Below are 16731 nucleotides of genomic sequence, written 5' to 3'. Positions count from 1 at the left end.
TTATTATTATTATTATTATTATTATTATTATTATTATTATTATTATTATTATTTAATTATTTAACTTCTTACCCAAGATCTCAAGGAAGGATGCAATTTTTCCTTACTTAAAAATTAAAATACATTGGTTTATTAATTGGGATTATTATCTAAAAGTCAATGACAATGGTGGTTATAAATTATAACTACATTCAATGAATGAAAAAAAAAATTTGTTTGCCTAGAATCATATGAATGAATATTTTCAACACTAAAAAAAATCATAATTCTCACCAATTGGAGTTGACCGACGTTGGCAACCGTCGTGTAAGTGATTGTTTTAGTACGGTTATGTAGTTTTATTGAAGTACTTTTATCGTATTTTTTTCATACGAATGTCGATTGTCTTGTTGAAGTTACATTAGAAAGACGATGAAAGGTTCTACGACCTTCGTATTTTGTAATGTTTTGACGTTTGAGTTAGATCATCGCGGGAAATTTGTTGAATATATCTTGATGTACGAGCCATCAAGATTAATTGAAATAGATTATATATATATATATATATCTTTCTCATATAAATTTGATATAGTATCGATCCAAGTTGTATTAGAAAATCGATAAAATATATTACAATTGTTGCGTTTTGTAATATTTGAGATTCGATTTAGAGTGAAAAATCACGTTGAATTAATCCTAATATGTAAACCTTTTAATTTATTTTTACTTGGCTACATATTTTGGAATTGTTTTCATGACATCACTTTTCAATCATAAAACTTTAAAATGTATACAAATATAATTACTTTTAACAATTGAATATGGTTATTTAAAAAAAAAAAAAAAAAAAAAAAACAATTGGATATGGTTGAAGCCCAATATATAGATATGATACAAGCCCATTATATTTAGTCTTTTCTATTATTGCTGGACTTTGCAAGTAAGAGGGCCAAAGTGACGAAAAGGGTTAAACTGGCAACTAAATAAAAAGAAAGGGCATAATTGTCATTTCGTACCTGCACGTGAGTGGTTGGTCTACGATTGGAAAGGAACAAGAGTCAAACAAAGACAATTCTGAGACGTCAAATCTAAGCTTCAACGAGTCAGAAATTGGACGCCTTGTTTCCTCTCTCTCTCTCTCTCTCTCTTCTCTCTCTCTCTCTCTCTCATCCATGATAAGCATAAATCATGTTCAAAAACTCATTTTCTATTACAAGTTGAAATACAAAACTAAAGGTAATACTTTTATTTTATTTAGGAGACGTATATTTTGGAAAAAGAGTTATGAAAATTAAATTATTTTTATTTTTATTTTGAAAACTGAATAATTTACATGTGGGTGTTGATAAATACAGGACATTTTTTAGTAAATGTAGAAGATCTTATTTAATAAATTAAAACCTAGCACTAACTTCATCTTTTTCTTTCAAACCTTTATTTTGCCAAAATATCGCATTATTAATCATTCAAACACGAGTTTTTCGCATTTTAAACATAATAACACTGACTACTTCTCCCGTAGACGCTTGTTTTTCGGGATTTTACAAGTTTTTCCTAACTCAAAAGTTATCACCATTTTTTTGTGTTTTTAATCTATAAAAATCACACAAAAACTATCTACTTTTTTTAAGGTAAATATATCGACAAATTTTGAGTTTAGATAATTCCCCCAAATTATTTTTAAAAGTTAAAAAAATAATTTAAAAAACTCAACAACACTAAAATTAAATTTGAATATAATAAAGTAAAATATATGAATTCTATTTAGAACATTAAGGGTCCATTTGGATGGAGGGATTTGGGGAGGGATTTGATTTGGAGAATGGATTTGAAATGACTCCAATTTTGGAGTCATTTGAAATCCATCACTATTGCTCCAAAATCAACTAAAAAGGAGGGGTGGGGATTTGAAATCCATCTCCAAATCCTTCAATCCAAACAAGTCCGAAGGATTTGTTATTATGGATTTGAAATCCCTCCCCCAAATCCCTCCATCCAAATGCACCCTAAAGTTTTTTATTTCTTTTCGGAATTTTTCGAAAAACTTAACAAATATAATTTTATTTTGGGAGAAGAATAAGAAAATTGTAAACTTATTGTGACTCCTAAAACAATTACAAAAAAATCATTACATATGACATAATTACAGCTAAAACTAAAAATAAAAAAATAAAAAAATCGGTTTAACTATAATAAATTCAAAGTCAAATGATCCTTCTTTTCCAAAACACTACAATATATATGAGCTGTCATTTCTCTAATGACTATTAAGTATTAATAAGCTCAATCAATTATTGATTTATTTCAAAAGAAATAAGATAAAATAATAATAAAAAAGTCAAAAACATTAGTAATAAATAACATAAAAAAATCCTCCCCTAATTATTTATTTTGTCAATAATACAAGTACTCAATAAAATGTGCAAATTTAAATTTGCAAAAAAAATGAAATGCTGACGTGGAAAAACAAAACCCTCCTACTTTAACTTTTTAAATTTTAATTTTTTCAAACCTGAGTTGACTAAATGGGATCTGTGACTAACCTGCACATGAGGCGCATTACGCACACCACACTTCCCAAAGCCGCTAACATGCGCACTTTGCGTATTCAAGTATTCTTTCTCTCTCTACATCTCTCTCTCTCCTAACCCCACTATACTTAACATTTTCCGTTGACTGAACAGAAGCAAGCAAAATCTTCTCTCCCCCCACTCAACCTATACATACATAATCTATACACAATCTGCCCCCGCACGTGCTCTCCGGCGACCATCTCCGGCACGTGCATCCGGTGGTTCCATCTTTGAATCCTGGTTTAGTTGTACCTAAATCTTCGTCCTTTGTCCCCAAATTTGACGAAACCGAGGGTTTTGGGGGAAACTAGGGCAAAAGTGATTTTAGCTGGTAAAATTGAGCTTTTGCTTCTAGCTTTTTGTTCGTGAAGATTTTTTGGAATTCTTCGTTTGCCTTTTATTTTGCCAGCTCAGTTAATTGGTAATTTTGGTGGTGGATTTGAATTTTTGGGTTGATCTGTTGATTTATATCAGTTTTTTTTTTTTTTTTTGAATTTTGAAGTAGTTTCTGGGAAATAAGTATGTTTTGTATGTAATTTAGTTTTGTAATACTTGTGATAATTTATTTTGAAAGTGGAGATTATGAAGAGATTGAGGTCAAGCGATGATCTCCAGTCGTACGGGGAGAAGGCGCCTGTGAAAGATTGGGGAAGAAGGGAGGAAGACCCTAGTTCGCAACGCTCGTCTTCGTCTCTGCATAGGAGTTCTAATTACAGGTCCTCCGACAGTGGGAGAAAGGTTGTATCTTCATCAACATCTAGGTACGATCGGTTGGAAGATGATAGGGAAACCTCAAAAGTGGTTAGAAAACGACCGGATTACGATTTGGAGAATTACGACCGGAGGAAGAGCTATGATCGGCATAGAGATGTGAATGAGAGAGGGATTCTGAGCTCTTCACCAAGGGGTGGTTATGGAATGGGTCAGATGCATCGATCCGAGAGCTTTTCTGGACCGAGGAGAGATTTCCCAAAGGGGTTTAGGTCAGAGAGGGATAGGCCAAAGAGGGATGGTATTGCTTCTTCGTGGAGGAGATTCGCAAGTGGGAAAGAAGGTGATGACGGGGCGAAGAGTGGGAATGAAGGGAGCAGAGGAAATAGAACTGAATCTAAAGAAGTTGTTGGGAAGTCAAAGTCACCCCAAGTACTTAGAGATGCGAAATCTCCAGCTTGGTCTAAGGATTCTGGGAGTGAGCGGTCGAAGAGTGTTGAAGGAAAGAAATGCGAAGATATGCCGCCCGTGGAGAGTGGTGGGCCCAGCAGTGATCGAGAAGAAGGGGAGCTGGAACCTGATCCTCAGCCTCATACACCTTTGACTGAGCCAGTTGGTGAAGATATTGCTTCTGTTGGGATGAACTCTTCTCAAAAGGAGATCGACAGTGAAAACCGCGTTGAAAACGATGTTTCACCGGACAAAGAGAATTTCTTGTCAGTGGAAAAAGAGGACGTGAGTAAAGGGGGCAGCTGCGAGGAGCAAGAAGCGGAAGATATAGTAGTATATGAGGATGTCAAAGATGTTTCAAACAAAAATGATGACTTGCCAGATTGTCGGGATACATTGTTTCAAGGGGCAGGTGGAAATAAAGATGATAATGGTACAAACGGGGAAAATGGTGGCGACAATAAGGTAGTGGAGGCCACTAGAGAAAGCTGTTTGGAGGAGGATGCTGACAGTACAAGTGATGATGGCAAGTTACTATCTTTACAAGAGGATGGTGGAAACAGGGGTATTAGCATTGAAATGAATGCAGATGACATTGTCATGACTGGAAGTTTGGAAATAACACCTGGAAGTGAACTGCCATCAACGGAGAATACGACCCGGAATTTAAAGGATAAGGGCAAAAGTGTTGCTCTTGTGCCCCATCATACTCCTCACTTCACAGACACTAATTTCGAGGTTGAGGACAAACCAAAGGACCTTGCAGCAAGTGAAGACTTTGAAATGGAAGGGCCAAGTACCAGAGGATTCCAATTTTTATCCACCGATCCGATTAAGAAGCCAGAGAAAGTTGAACAATTAACTCATCACAAGCCTAAAGATGAAAAATTGGCGCTTGAGCTTTCCCTTAGCTTGCCCAATGTTTTGTTGCCTATTGCTTCTCAGAATAGAGGACAGGCTCCTGGTTCTCCTAGCCATGCCAGAAGTTTTCAATCTTTTGCTAGCTCGTTTCGGACCAATTCTGACGGATTTACAGCTTCGGTGTCGATTTCTGGTTCTCAGCAGTTCACTCACAACCCGAGCTGTTCCCTGACTCATAATGCACTTGATTTCGAGAAATCGGTTGGAAGTAAGCCGTTGTTTCAGGGAGTCGATTGGAAAGCTTTATCTCTCGATGAGAATAAGAATAAAGAACCTCCAGCTTATGAAGGAATGACGTCAAGAGAAAATGGCTTGCATCAACAGTCTCAATTATCGCAAGGCAACTCCAAAATATCAACTGGACTTGAAAGACAATTAGGTTTCAGCAAACATGTATCTGGAGCACAGGGTTTTGTCTCTTACGAAAGTGGACAAGATTACTCCAAAGATAGAAGGCAATTAATGCCAGATAGAGATAGTGGTAGTTTACGAAGGAGCAAAGGCCCAGACAGGAAAGATCAAGTATTGGTGGTTGGAGCTGACTTTGCTGAGTCAATAGTTACTATGATAGTTTCTGAACCTCTGAACACAATGGCTCGAAAATTCAATGATATGACCGAAAAACACATGGCATGCGTGAAAGAGTTTGTGCGAGACATCATCTCAAATCCAGGCAAGCAGTGGCAGCTGAGTGCTTTGCAGAAGGCGTTACAGAATAGGGCCGACGTTACCCTTGATATGCTACTGAATGCAAATCGTACTCAATTGGAGATCTTGGTGGCTTTGAAAACAGGGCTTCAAGATTTTCTTATGCAGAAATACGACATCCAATCTTCTGATCTGGCGGAGATATTTCTCAATATGAGATGTAGGAATCTCAATTGCAGGAGCCTTCTGCCTGTGGATGAATGTGACTGCAAAATATGCACGCAGAGGAGCGATTTTTGCAGGGAGTGCATGTGTCTTGTGTGCTCGAAGTTTGACATGGCATCTAACACGTGCAGTTGGGTTGGGTGTGATGTATGCCTACATTGGTGCCATGCGGATTGTGGGTTACGAGAATCTCATATCAGAAACGGGCGTAGTGCAACAGGTGCTCAAGGCACTACAGAAATGCAGTTCTACTGTGTTGCATGCAGTCATCCGTCTGAGATGTTCGGTTTTGTGAAGGAAGTTTTCCAGAACTTTATCAAAGAATGGAAGGCGGAAAACCTTTTTAGAGAACTTGAATATGTAAGGAAACTGTTTTGTGCCAGCAAGGATGTAAGAGGGAAACAGCTGCATGAAACCGCTGTCAGGATGCTGTCTAAATTGGCTAATAGAGCAGATCTGCAGGAGGTGCAAAGCCATATCATGAATTTTTTCACTGGTAAGACTGGTATATCTTTTATTTGTTCTGTAACTACTTCATCATATATAAGCACATTGACATCATATACTACTCAAATATTTTTTAAATTACATTTTAGAAAAAAATTCATACTTGGGCTATCAAAAGATATCATGTTTTGCTGGAGACTTAAATAAAAAAATATATATATATTTTCTCCCTTTTTGCTGGTTTTTGTGTTGTATATGCATCTTATATCTGACATGTAAGCTGTGATGATGTTGAGACGGAGAAATAATGTGCGGTTACTATCAACTAGCTACTTTTTTTGCAACACTCATTTTCCTTTGCCCACCTTTTTTGATTTTTAGATGTTGAATTAAGTTGCGGGCTGTGAAATTCTTACAATCAGCCGCATTTGTGGTTGCCTCAATGGAATATCTATAACTGATTGAGTTAGGTTCTTTAAGAAAAAAAAATCTGACATGTCATAGTATTGAGTTAATGATTTTACCTGTTTGATGTGATTGTTATCTTTGGAAGAAACTGCAAAATGAGAACTAAATTTTGAAGGCTAAGTCTAAGCAATGGATAATCTGTATTAAACTAGTGTCTTACGGAATCTTCTCTTATATTTATGTAATTGAAGTTCAATGTAGATAAAGAACATACAGCAATTCCTTTAAAAATTGACTAAATTAGAATACTTTTGTGGACTCAAAAGTCTTCAATTTGTGTGGACTCATGTGTCCTTTGGGTTGAATTACGATGATTCTCAGTATTAGTCTGGAAAAATCCTTCATTGTGGAAGTTAACCGTCTAATGCATTATGTAATTGATTTCGTCATCACTTGTCTTTATCTTCTGCTCTAGTTAAATTTGCTCATTTCCCTTTTTTTGGTTACAGAAAACAATCCAGACAGGCCTGTGAACATGTCAAATGAATCCAGAAAGGAATTGCCGACCAAAAACCAAGAAGTCAGTAACGGAATTGCGGGTCCCAGCCAAGGAGCCAGCTGGATGAAGTCTTATCCAGATAAATCTCAGCAATTGGAAAAATGTGGCAGTTTACTTCCTGACTTATTTCCTGATTTTGATAGCAATCGGAATGATAAATACACAGCGAACATGGATATCCGAAGAAATGCTCAAAAAGTACCCATTTTTGACGAATTGGACAGCATTGTGAGAATCAAACACGCAGAGGCTAAGATGTTCCAATCGCGCGCTGAGGATGCAAGAAAGGAGTCCGAAGCTCTGAAGCGCATATCAGTCACGAAAAGTGAAAGAATCGAAGAAGAATACACAAGCCGAATCACAAAGCTCCGTTTGGCTGAAGCTGAGGAAATGCGAAAGCAAAAAGTCGAAGAGCTGCAAACTCTCGAACGATCGTACCAGGAGTATTTCAATATGAAAATGAGGATGGAAACAGATATAAAGGACCTTCTGTTGAAGATGGAAGCTACTAGAAGGAACCTCACCAAATGATTGACAGGCTCGATTTTCTAATCGGTGAGTGCTCTCTCGAATAAGCTTTTCTTGATCTACCTGTAGGGTTTACTTTCTATTTACTGCAGTTTTTAGTGCTGACTAGAATATGTGTACAGAGGGTAGCCACCTCCCTTAACTATCTCCGTAACTTTTGTAGTTACGGACAGAATCGAAACGGAGAAATGGGCTATCGAACTTTATTTAGTGTAATTTTTTACTTTCATGCAAATAGAACAAGGTAGACTCAATTTGTTGTCTTGGAAAAGATGTAACTTCTGTATTCTATCTTTATTGTTTATGTTATCTACTTATGTTATGCCTTTAATATTTAATGCTCCCTCTTGTGTGATTGTTGAGAGTATATGCAGTTGGCAATTCTGCAATTCCTATTTTTCTGGGTTTTGATTTTTTGCTTTGCTTTATGCTGTCATGTTTTTAGGTGCTGTTTGCAAATGATTATTTAAAAGCAGAAGTTAGTGATTGTGAGCTAAGTCAATTTTAAGTGCTTATTTCTAAAAGTTGGGGGCTTTTGCAAATATTCCGGAAAATGAACTTAAATAGAAAAAACAGGCTTAGGGGTGCTTTTAAAAAGATAGGTTAAAGCAGATTATTTTAAGAGAAGCAAAAGCAAAAGTTGATTTTGCAAACACCTGAAAACATATTATGAGCCAAAAAAAACTCATAATCACTTTAAAAAACGTTTGCAAACACCACCTTAATCATGTCCCTGAAACTTTAATCCCATACATTTCATATAAAACATTTGGTACAATTAAGGAATTTTTTTTTTAAATGAGAGTAACTTAGTTAATAAAAGTTGCAAGTACAGATTATGGCCACAACAATGGTTACTTTGACAACGTAGGATCTTTATTAAAGTTGCACAAAGGTTTTTCATATATTTTGATACGGGTTCAATTGCGCTAAGGGTTCAAATAATAACAATACTACAATGATGTTTAAAGGCCGCTCAGGCTTACTAACACTTGATAAAGTCTACTACTAGCCCCGCATGGGATAGTCATAGACGATGGATGTAAGTACACTCGACCCAAGGACAGAAAGCCTGCCGAATGACGTGGACTGAGAAAAGACCCACTTACGGGTAAAGCAGAAGCGACCACAGCACCGAACTCTTGCCATTGAATTGACCGAGGTCGCAAGGAACGAGACATCTCGCCCTCAGTAGACTAAAATAGCTCGTTGAATCACATCACACCCATGTATGATCTGACCATAGATAGAACCAGGGACCCACCACCTCGTCCATGCGACAAGTATACACACTTATTTTCACTACACACACATCATCATTTTCTCCACGATTCTGACTGACTTGACTGTTGAAGTGCTAACGCCAGGAAACCCTTCCCCAACACTCCTTTTTACAGATTTCTCGGAACGCATGGGCTTCCTCTCATTTGAACTTTCTCTACTCTAAACCCATTGCATTCCTATTTCACTCTAATATTTTGTGATTGAGCCATTTGTACCTCATCATGTTTAATCTTTTCAAATTTTAATCATACTTTCTTATTTTGTACAATTATTTACACCCTGGATTGAGCCCTTGACATTTTTTTTTTAGTAAACCTATACAAATTATGCATGAGCAAAAGTGCATGAAATACATTCAATACATCCGAGGCATTTGACATAAACACAGTCATACATACTCAGGCAGAGATTCCAAGAAAGAGTTAGAAAAAAAAACATCATTGAAGTTTTCATTACAAGGCAGTGAGTGATTAACTGACTTTTCAACAGACATCCAAATTCACAGTTTAAAAGAAAGTAAAATCCCCTCATTCATCATCGTTGAACTCACTATCTTCGGTTGCATCACTATCAACATCAACCTCCTCATCAGCTTCACTCTCCGAATCGTCACTTATAACGTAACTCGTCTGCCTACAATTAACCCTCTTAGGTCTGCTCGCCGCGGGGCCCACACCTTTGCTGACATCATCAGAAACCGAGCTTCTTTCTTGTTCGTTCGAAGTCTCCCCTATCTCTTTATCCTCATCATCGTCCACGTTTATTGCCCCTCGTCCCAAAATAGAACTGCTCTTCTTGTTAAAAGGCGACGCCCTCATTCTCCTAACCTTCTTTTCAGGGGAATCATCTGCTGCAGCAGCGGGTTTGAGAACTTCGGTGATGAGTTTCTGACCTACAAGCTGAGATTGTTTGCTGGCTGGTCCTCTTTTCTTTGCTCCAGCAGGTGGTTTTGCTGCTGCTGCTTTTGGATTGGCTGGTTTTCTTCCTCCCTTCTTTTTCTTGTCTTCGGGCTCGAAATCGTCATCATCGATTATTTCGATATCATCGTCTTCTTCATCATCTGAAACAATTGACACTTGCTTCTTTCGAGGAGCAGCCCTTTTGGTTGGTTCTTTTTTCTTCGTTTGCACCTGGGGCAACTCTGTTTCCATATCTGTACGAAAATGAATCACCGGTATTTTAAGAGAAGTTACTTCCTAGAAATTTGAGACAAACTCTCTACATCGACAGAAAACTTTCAGTGTAATGTCGTCGTAAATGAGTTCTCTTACTTGAAATTAGTTCTTTGAACCAAAATGTATAAAAGTAGTTAAATATAACGTATGAATTAGACACAGACTGCGGGGTACATCAGGATGCAAATACATGTTACATTCAAAATTTTAAAGCATGACACGCCAATAATACTCATGCCGAATATAAACATCAACTTTCTTTGGTCAAAAAAAAAGGGCCTACATGTATCTACTTTCATATGTGCATGTAATTAATAAATTATGAGGATAATAATGTAGTTACAAGACAAGAAATAACTTCCCGTTTAATAAAGAAATGTGAAGTAAGAAAAAATGAATTTAGATGAGATGGAACTATTTTTTTGAATAGTCTTTGAATCTTATTTGTTATTATTACCTCTGTCGCGTTAAGTTTTAGATATCCCCATAATCGACCAGACACTATAAAATTTTACTATGAGATCCAAAATACGCACAATTTAACAGATTATGTCTTTGAGTTTACCTTCTGCACGATCAGGAGAAGAGTCGAAATTGTAAGCTGCAATTCTTTGTCTTAGCTCAGCTACCCCATCGTCATCGTCTTCGTCAGCCTCTGCAGCAACCTGCCATAATATATGACAAAGCAATGTCTTAAGGAGTTGTGGTTTTCTACGTGATAGTGTGCTATATGTTAACACATATACAGCAATTTTAACCAAGAATTACATACCTTTGCCGCTGGAGCTTTCTTTTTAGCAGCAGCTGCCTTGCCTCTAGGTTTCTTGATTTCAGCAACTTTATCTAAAAGGAAAGAATTCGCACGTTAGTCTTAAATACTAATTTCTCTTTAAAAGCATGAAGTTTTTACACTGATGTAAACCAACCTGTTTCAGTTACAGTATTATCTGATACTTCCATTTGCTCTGCAGTAGATTCCTTTTTGGTCGTAGCTTTCTTGGTATTCTTCCGCGGATTTTTCGCAAGTGGTCTAGATATCTTTGTCTCACCACCTTGTATCCTTTGTCTATCCTCCTCCCATTTTTTCTCACTGTTCTTCAGATCCTGAAAAAAAATATGCTTATTTAGGTAAAGTCTATGTTTGCCAGAAAAAAAAAAAAAAAGTACTACATGAATGTCTATTAGATCTCACCTCGATTATTTTGGTCTCCAGAGCATCCAAATCTTTTGTCCACAAAGACTTCACTGTCGATTTTTTCAGGTCTTCAACTTCTTGCGTCAACCTTTCCCTCTCATCGCGCAACTCTTGCAACTTTTCAGCAGTTAAGGTACCAATTGCCAGAGACAGCAAGTAGTCATAATCACTTGCAGAAACTCCTTTTGCAATTTCCACTTCAGTGTTCTCTTCGGTTTCTTCTGTGTCATCAGTTGCGCCAGCAACAGCAACTTCGGGAGTATTTTTCTTTTTCGGGAAAGGGGTGAAACCCTTTGTCTTCAGCTCAAGGAACAAATCAGCCTTTTTCCTGTTGCTAACAACAATTGTACCTTCAACAACGCCTCTAATGAATCTGTACTTGTTATCACATTTTAGCATATCTAACTCAAGATTGGCCAACAAAGCTTTCTGCAAGGAGAAATTCATTTGTTAGTGATATATTGCAAGCTGAATCTAACACCAGCCTCTCGTCCCCAACCAACAATAAGAGAGAAAATAATGTACCTTTCTCTTTTCGTAGAACTCAAGCCTTATGTAAAAGAACTCCTCAAGAACTGCAGATGAGAAAATAGAATTAGTGAATTAAAAGCCATGCTCAATAATGTGAAATAAATTCTCTTGATGCTGTTGTCACTTACTTTGTTCAGGGCTGTCATATTTCTTAATTACGCCTTTGGAGTCAAACAGATGCATGTTACTAGTGCTCATAGTCGTAGTTAACTTAAATTTCTTCAGCAGTCCCTCTTGCTTGGCTACCAGAAGATTTGTCTCGGACAAATAAACCGCGAAATGTATAATTTCTCCACCACTGTTATCACGGCAGCCCTGTAAAATATCATTTCTATTAGATTTCCATCTCCCCCTGCAAAAAATATTCAAATTGAACAGAAAGATACCTCAATAAATGGATCTTTGCTCTTGTCATTCTCAGCAGAAATAGACTCCAAAAATTCCTTATAATCTTGAGTCCATCTTCTAATTGGAAGCTCTGTTATTGTTAGTGTTGTTTCATCCACTTCCTCTATGATTCCAGTGACAGTGTAGCTGAACCCAGCTTCCTTCGTTGCTGTTTTCTCAATTGTTCCTTTAAATCCTTTATACCATGGATGCATAGCTTCCATTGGCTCACCATTCAGCAAATGCCTCACATTAGCTATAATGTCGAGAGGGTTATAATTTGGTACAAAGGAACTCCATCCTGTGCCTATTCCTTCACTTCCATTTACTAAAACTGTAGGAATGATTGGCACATACCTATAGTGACAAATGACATTAGCTCCAAATTATCTGTTGACAATTTTACCTTTCACAAATATTTATACAAAACTAACAGAACTCACCAAGTAGGTTCAATCATCTGCCCATCTTCATTTAAATAGTCGAGCAGAATGTCATCTGCCTTTGGAAACAAAAACCGTGTAACTGGAGACAGCTGTGTGTAAACATACCTAGCACTGGCATGATCTTTCCCACCCTGAGAACACAATTCCATACATCATACTGTTTAGTTCAACCGAAGTTCTTTTAAAAAATAAGAACACATTAGAAAGGGATAACTTAAGAAACAGTATCCTATTGTTTGTCACCTGGCCTCGAGTACCAAACTGACCATTTGGCAAAAGAAGATTTATGTTGTTGCTGCCTACATAATCTTGTGCCATACCAATTATAGTACTAGCAAGACTCTGTTCCCCATGATGGTAAGCGGAATGTTCGGATACGTAACCAGAGAACTGGGCGACTTTTGCTTCCTTGACAAAGTTCCTCTTGAAGGAACAGTAAAGTATCTTTCTTTGACCAGGTTTCAGCCCATCAACCATTGATGGAATTGATCTCTGAAGATCTGCTATTGAAAACAGTATAAGTTCCTTATGGACAAAGTCACGATACTTGATGTGTGAATCTCGATCGTCAAGGTAAGTGCCAGGCTGCAAAACAGGAAGATTTATTACTATTTTCCTTCATAAGAATGTTGCAAGTAACCGTAACTTGATTCTCATTACGAAAAACTATATGGTTCATCCAGCTTCCTACCTCAAACTGGCGGAGCCAACTCTTTCTTGCTTCGATCTTCTTCTTACTAAAAGCAAGTTCTATGGCGTCCCCATCTTGCTCATCTACCCAAACAAAATCCTTTTTGTGTTTACCAAGATCTTCAAAGTACTCCTTCCCTTCCTTATCTGTGCTTGTTCCCAGCCCCTACAAGGATATAAGACAGCAAATGAATCTATAAGCCAATGCAAGTGCTATAACTGATTTTATCATCAGCTCTGAACAGCAAAAGTAGAGGGAATATAGAAGAAATATTGAACTGAGCAGACAAAAACCTTATAGTACTTAATCGTCCAGTTTTTTGCATCTGATCCTATACTTTCTTTCCATGCTTCATACTGAGGCATTGTATAGAAGGATATTTTGTTTTTCCCATATTTATTTGTAGCCTACAAAATCAGATAACAAATTTAGTGAAAAGGGAATTATAAGCAGTAATCTAAGATATTTGCCTTTCAGTACCTTCACAATAGGAGTTATGAACTCCAACATAAAAGAAGGAACTTTGAGCAATGACGGCCAGAAGGAATGTATGAAATTAATTAGGAGACCCTTGATATGCGAACCATCATGATCCTGCAAATGACATGAAAGAAGTCTAATTTCAGTTTAACAGGCCAAAAGAACATAGTCTACTTATCAATATTCAGTAAAATGAAAATGTAAGACAGAAAGACTACATAGATATAGAACAGCAATTCACCTGATCAGTCATTATCATCAAGTGTCCGTATCTGAGTGATTTGACACTATCATACTGTTTACCATGCTGGAGTCCTAAAATTTGCTTGATATGCTGAATCTCAACGTTCTGCATTAGTTGAGTATGACTTGCTTCCCTGACATTGAGCAATTTTCCTCTAAGAGGGAACACACCATAGTGATCTCGCCCAACAACTGAAATTCCAGCAATCTACAGAGGAAAAATGCATTCGACACGTAAACAAAATTTATATTTGAGCATTTAATTCTCTAAAACAGTATAGCAAAGGCTGCATGTACAACTATGACTTATGCTTAATAACTTACTGCAAGTGCCTTGGCCGAGTCTCCTTCTGTCAAAATCAAGGTACATTTCTCAGAGTTCTTCCCTCCAGCCTCATTCGCATCAGCTAGCTTGGTTAATCCATAGATCCTCCTGTCTTTTGCTCCATCGGTTTTCTTTAGGTCTTTCTTTTGTTTGAATTCTGCCCATTCCTCAATATTTTTCATAATGTCGGACTTGGACACTGCAAGTAATGAAACGAGGGAGTTACAACTTTCATTTGAAAAATATAAAGCCATTAGCCTGATGAATTAAATAATGGCCACGTGGATGAGCACCACAAACCTTTGTCTAGGAACTTCGACGAGAAATCCCATGAAGAACCAAAACTCCCTGCGCGGAGTGTCAGAGTCTCTTTGGTTTGTGAATCAAAAGCCGGGTTGTCAATTAGAGCATTGACAAAAACCCACAAGTGATTCTTCACGGTATGAGGTTTAAGGTCAAATTTCTTGTTCTTCTTGTTCTTGTTTTTTATGACAGCAACAAGATGGCTTGTTATCTTATTCGTAACATAGTCGACATGAGTCCCACCCTTGATTGTTGCAATTCCATTCACAAAGCTGACCTGTGTTCAAGCCAACAAGTACATTAGTCATTTATGGTTCTTCATGTAGTCCTGATTTGCTTTGTTTTCCAATTGACAATTAATGAATATACATATTAACTTCAATAAAGACAGATAAAAACCAAACAAATCATCTAGTAGTCCTTGCCTGCTGAAACTGTCCTTCACTTCGACTCACGCAAACCTGCCACCTATCATGCACTTCCTCTTCAAATCTGCCACCAAATTCACAAAATCAGTGTCGGAATTGGTATAACCAACTAAGTGCAAAAAACATCAAGTATCTGAATTAGGCTAAAACCTTGGGAGTGGTTCTGAGCTGGCAAGTGATGCAGATTTTAGGTAAAGGTCGCAATAATTGGAAAACGATTTGAAATGAAATTGTTGACCGTTCAATTCCACCTTGACTGTCTTTCCAAGGCATCCCGCAATATCAATCACACGCTTCTTCATCAAGGCAACAACATCCTCTTCCAAACAACTCATGCTAAATTTTGTCAAATCTGGCTTGAAGGTGATCTTAGTCCAATTCTCACCCGATTTGCATTTCGATATAACAGGCTCAGATTTCGTACCCATGTTGTTGGAGAAAACCTTCATAGTACAAGAACATGTTAGATGTGTTACCAGACAGAATCCCAGCATTTGAAAGCATTAAAAAAGTTAATCACAAACTGCAGAGAGTGATAATTCACAGACAATAAGAAAAAAAAAATAAACAGTAATTCATCTTGAAATTATTTAAACACAACAAAACCCCTTGAAAACAGCAGACAAAACCACAATAAAAACTCCAGTTACATTACATACCTGCTTGTACTTCTTCAGCCTCTTTCCATCGGCAGTCTCGATCACAAACTCAGTCGAGAATATATTCGTTAGCTTCGCCCCGTAACCATTTCTCCCACCAGTCGTCTTCTTCTCGTTATCATCATAATTACTACTCGTCAACAAATGCCCGAAAATCAATTCCGGCACATAAACCCCTTCCTCTTGATGAATCTCAACAGGAACACCATCGCCATTGTTGTACACACTGATGTAGTTCGATTCAACATCAATCGTCACCTTCACGGAGTCCATTCTCGGGTCCCGCTGCTTGTTGTCGGCCGCATTGACGAGGATCTCGTCGAAGATTTTGTACAGGCCGGGAACATAGGTGATTGATTTCTGAACCATGTTTTCGTTCTCGTAGATCCACAAGGTCTGCGTGTGCTTTTCAATGGATCCGATGTAGGTGTCTGGGCGGAGGAGGATGTGCTCGAGCTGAGTCTTTTTCTGGTAGGTTTGTTCGATGGTTTTTTTGCCACCGCCGGCGGCGGCGGCGGCGGTGGTTTCAGATGGCGGGATGTTGGCATTGTTGCTGGTTGTCAATGGAGGTTTCTTCGCTCCGGCCATGGCGAACTAGGGTTTCTGAAAGTGACACGGAGAGAGTGTCTTTTTCGAGGGTTTGAATGAAAAATTGGAGGTGTGGAGAATTGGGGGAGGGTTATAAAAATGGCGGACAAACGGCTACCACTTTTGAAATTTGAAATTTGAATCTTTCAATTCAATACGGGTTACGGGTTACCATTTTGGATCCGACCCGTTTTAAGAAACTTTTGGATTTGGTCCAATATCTAGAGCTTTCCCATTTCTGACACGGGCTTTTTTTACAAAAATAACCCATGTGTAATCTATAATTGCTAAAACACCTCTTGTGTTAAAAAAATTAGCAAGAACTCCCTGTGAAAAATATTTAATGCAAAAAAACTCCCAACAACTTCTAGTGTAATCACTAATGCAAGCGTGGATTGTGTGAATAGAAGTGTGTTACTTGAAAAGTCAAAAATAACCTCTGAAATTCTTTTTGTGTCCTTTTATGTTATTGTTTTCATATTTCTTCTGTGAGGGTAATTTTGTCATTTAACATAGGTCGACAATAAATTTCTAAATAAGGACCGGT

The 16731-nt window shown here is 37.5% G+C and overlaps 2 protein-coding genes across 3 annotated transcripts; one reads left to right on the top strand and one right to left on the bottom strand.

Annotated features, from left to right (window-relative positions):
- Nucleotides 1-2583: 2583 nt before the first annotated feature.
- On the top strand, nucleotides 2584-7780 carry TTA2 (fibronectin type III domain protein (DUF1423)). Of its 2 annotated transcripts, none has more exons than XM_088812074.1 (3): nucleotides 2584-2973; nucleotides 3127-6003; nucleotides 6872-7780. In XM_088812074.1, exons 2-3 carry the CDS (start codon nucleotides 3135-3137, stop codon nucleotides 7450-7452), a joined length of 3450 nt encoding a protein of 1149 aa, XP_088668200.1. In that variant the 5' UTR covers nucleotides 2584-2973; nucleotides 3127-3134; the 3' UTR covers nucleotides 7453-7780. The 2 variants fall into 2 exon arrangements, with proteins under 2 accessions (XP_088668200.1, XP_088668204.1); XM_088812078.1 differs by having other exon boundaries at nucleotides 2635-2917.
- Nucleotides 7781-9064: 1284 nt separating this feature from the next.
- On the bottom strand, nucleotides 9065-16407 carry TOPII (topoisomerase II). Its single transcript, XM_012994223.2, has 19 exons — nucleotides 15597-16407; nucleotides 15088-15380; nucleotides 14935-15001; nucleotides 14507-14786; nucleotides 14206-14405; nucleotides 13880-14089; nucleotides 13639-13752; nucleotides 13452-13565; nucleotides 13159-13323; nucleotides 12711-13052; nucleotides 12465-12598; nucleotides 12021-12378; nucleotides 11763-11949; nucleotides 11629-11678; nucleotides 11101-11532; nucleotides 10835-11012; nucleotides 10681-10751; nucleotides 10474-10573; nucleotides 9065-9886 (listed from the first exon to the last, which is right to left on the bottom strand). Exons 1-19 carry the CDS (start codon nucleotides 16182-16184, stop codon nucleotides 9261-9263), a joined length of 4509 nt encoding a protein of 1502 aa, XP_012849677.2. The 5' UTR covers nucleotides 16185-16407; the 3' UTR covers nucleotides 9065-9260.
- Nucleotides 16408-16731: the final 324 nt, after the last annotated feature.

Source organism: Erythranthe guttata, chromosome 2 (assembly GCF_056151865.1).
Source record: "Erythranthe guttata isolate IM_541 chromosome 2, IM_541, whole genome shotgun sequence".
NCBI classification, from domain to species: domain Eukaryota; kingdom Viridiplantae; phylum Streptophyta; class Magnoliopsida; order Lamiales; family Phrymaceae; genus Erythranthe; species Erythranthe guttata.
The sequence above is the reverse complement of the archived record's forward strand: the minus strand, read 5'-3'. Positions and strand labels throughout refer to the sequence as shown.

Coding starts and splice junctions, on each gene's coding strand:
- TTA2 (XM_088812074.1), top strand. CDS start 3,135: ATGAAGAGATTGAGGTCAAGCGATGATCTCCAGTCGTACGGGGAGAAG. Junction 6,004..6,871: donor TATCATGAATTTTTTCACTG/GTAAGACTGGTA, acceptor TTTTGGTTACAG/AAAACAATCCAGACAGGCCT.
- TOPII (XM_012994223.2), bottom strand. CDS start 16,184: ATGGCCGGAGCGAAGAAACCTCCATTGACAACCAGCAACAATGCCAAC. Junction 12,599..12,710: donor AGTTTGGTACTCGAGGCCAG/GTGACAAACAAT, acceptor TTGTGTTCTCAG/GGTGGGAAAGATCATGCCAG. Junction 10,574..10,680: donor AGAAAGCTCCAGCGGCAAAG/GTATGTAATTCT, acceptor ATATTATGGCAG/GTTGCTGCAGAGGCTGACGA.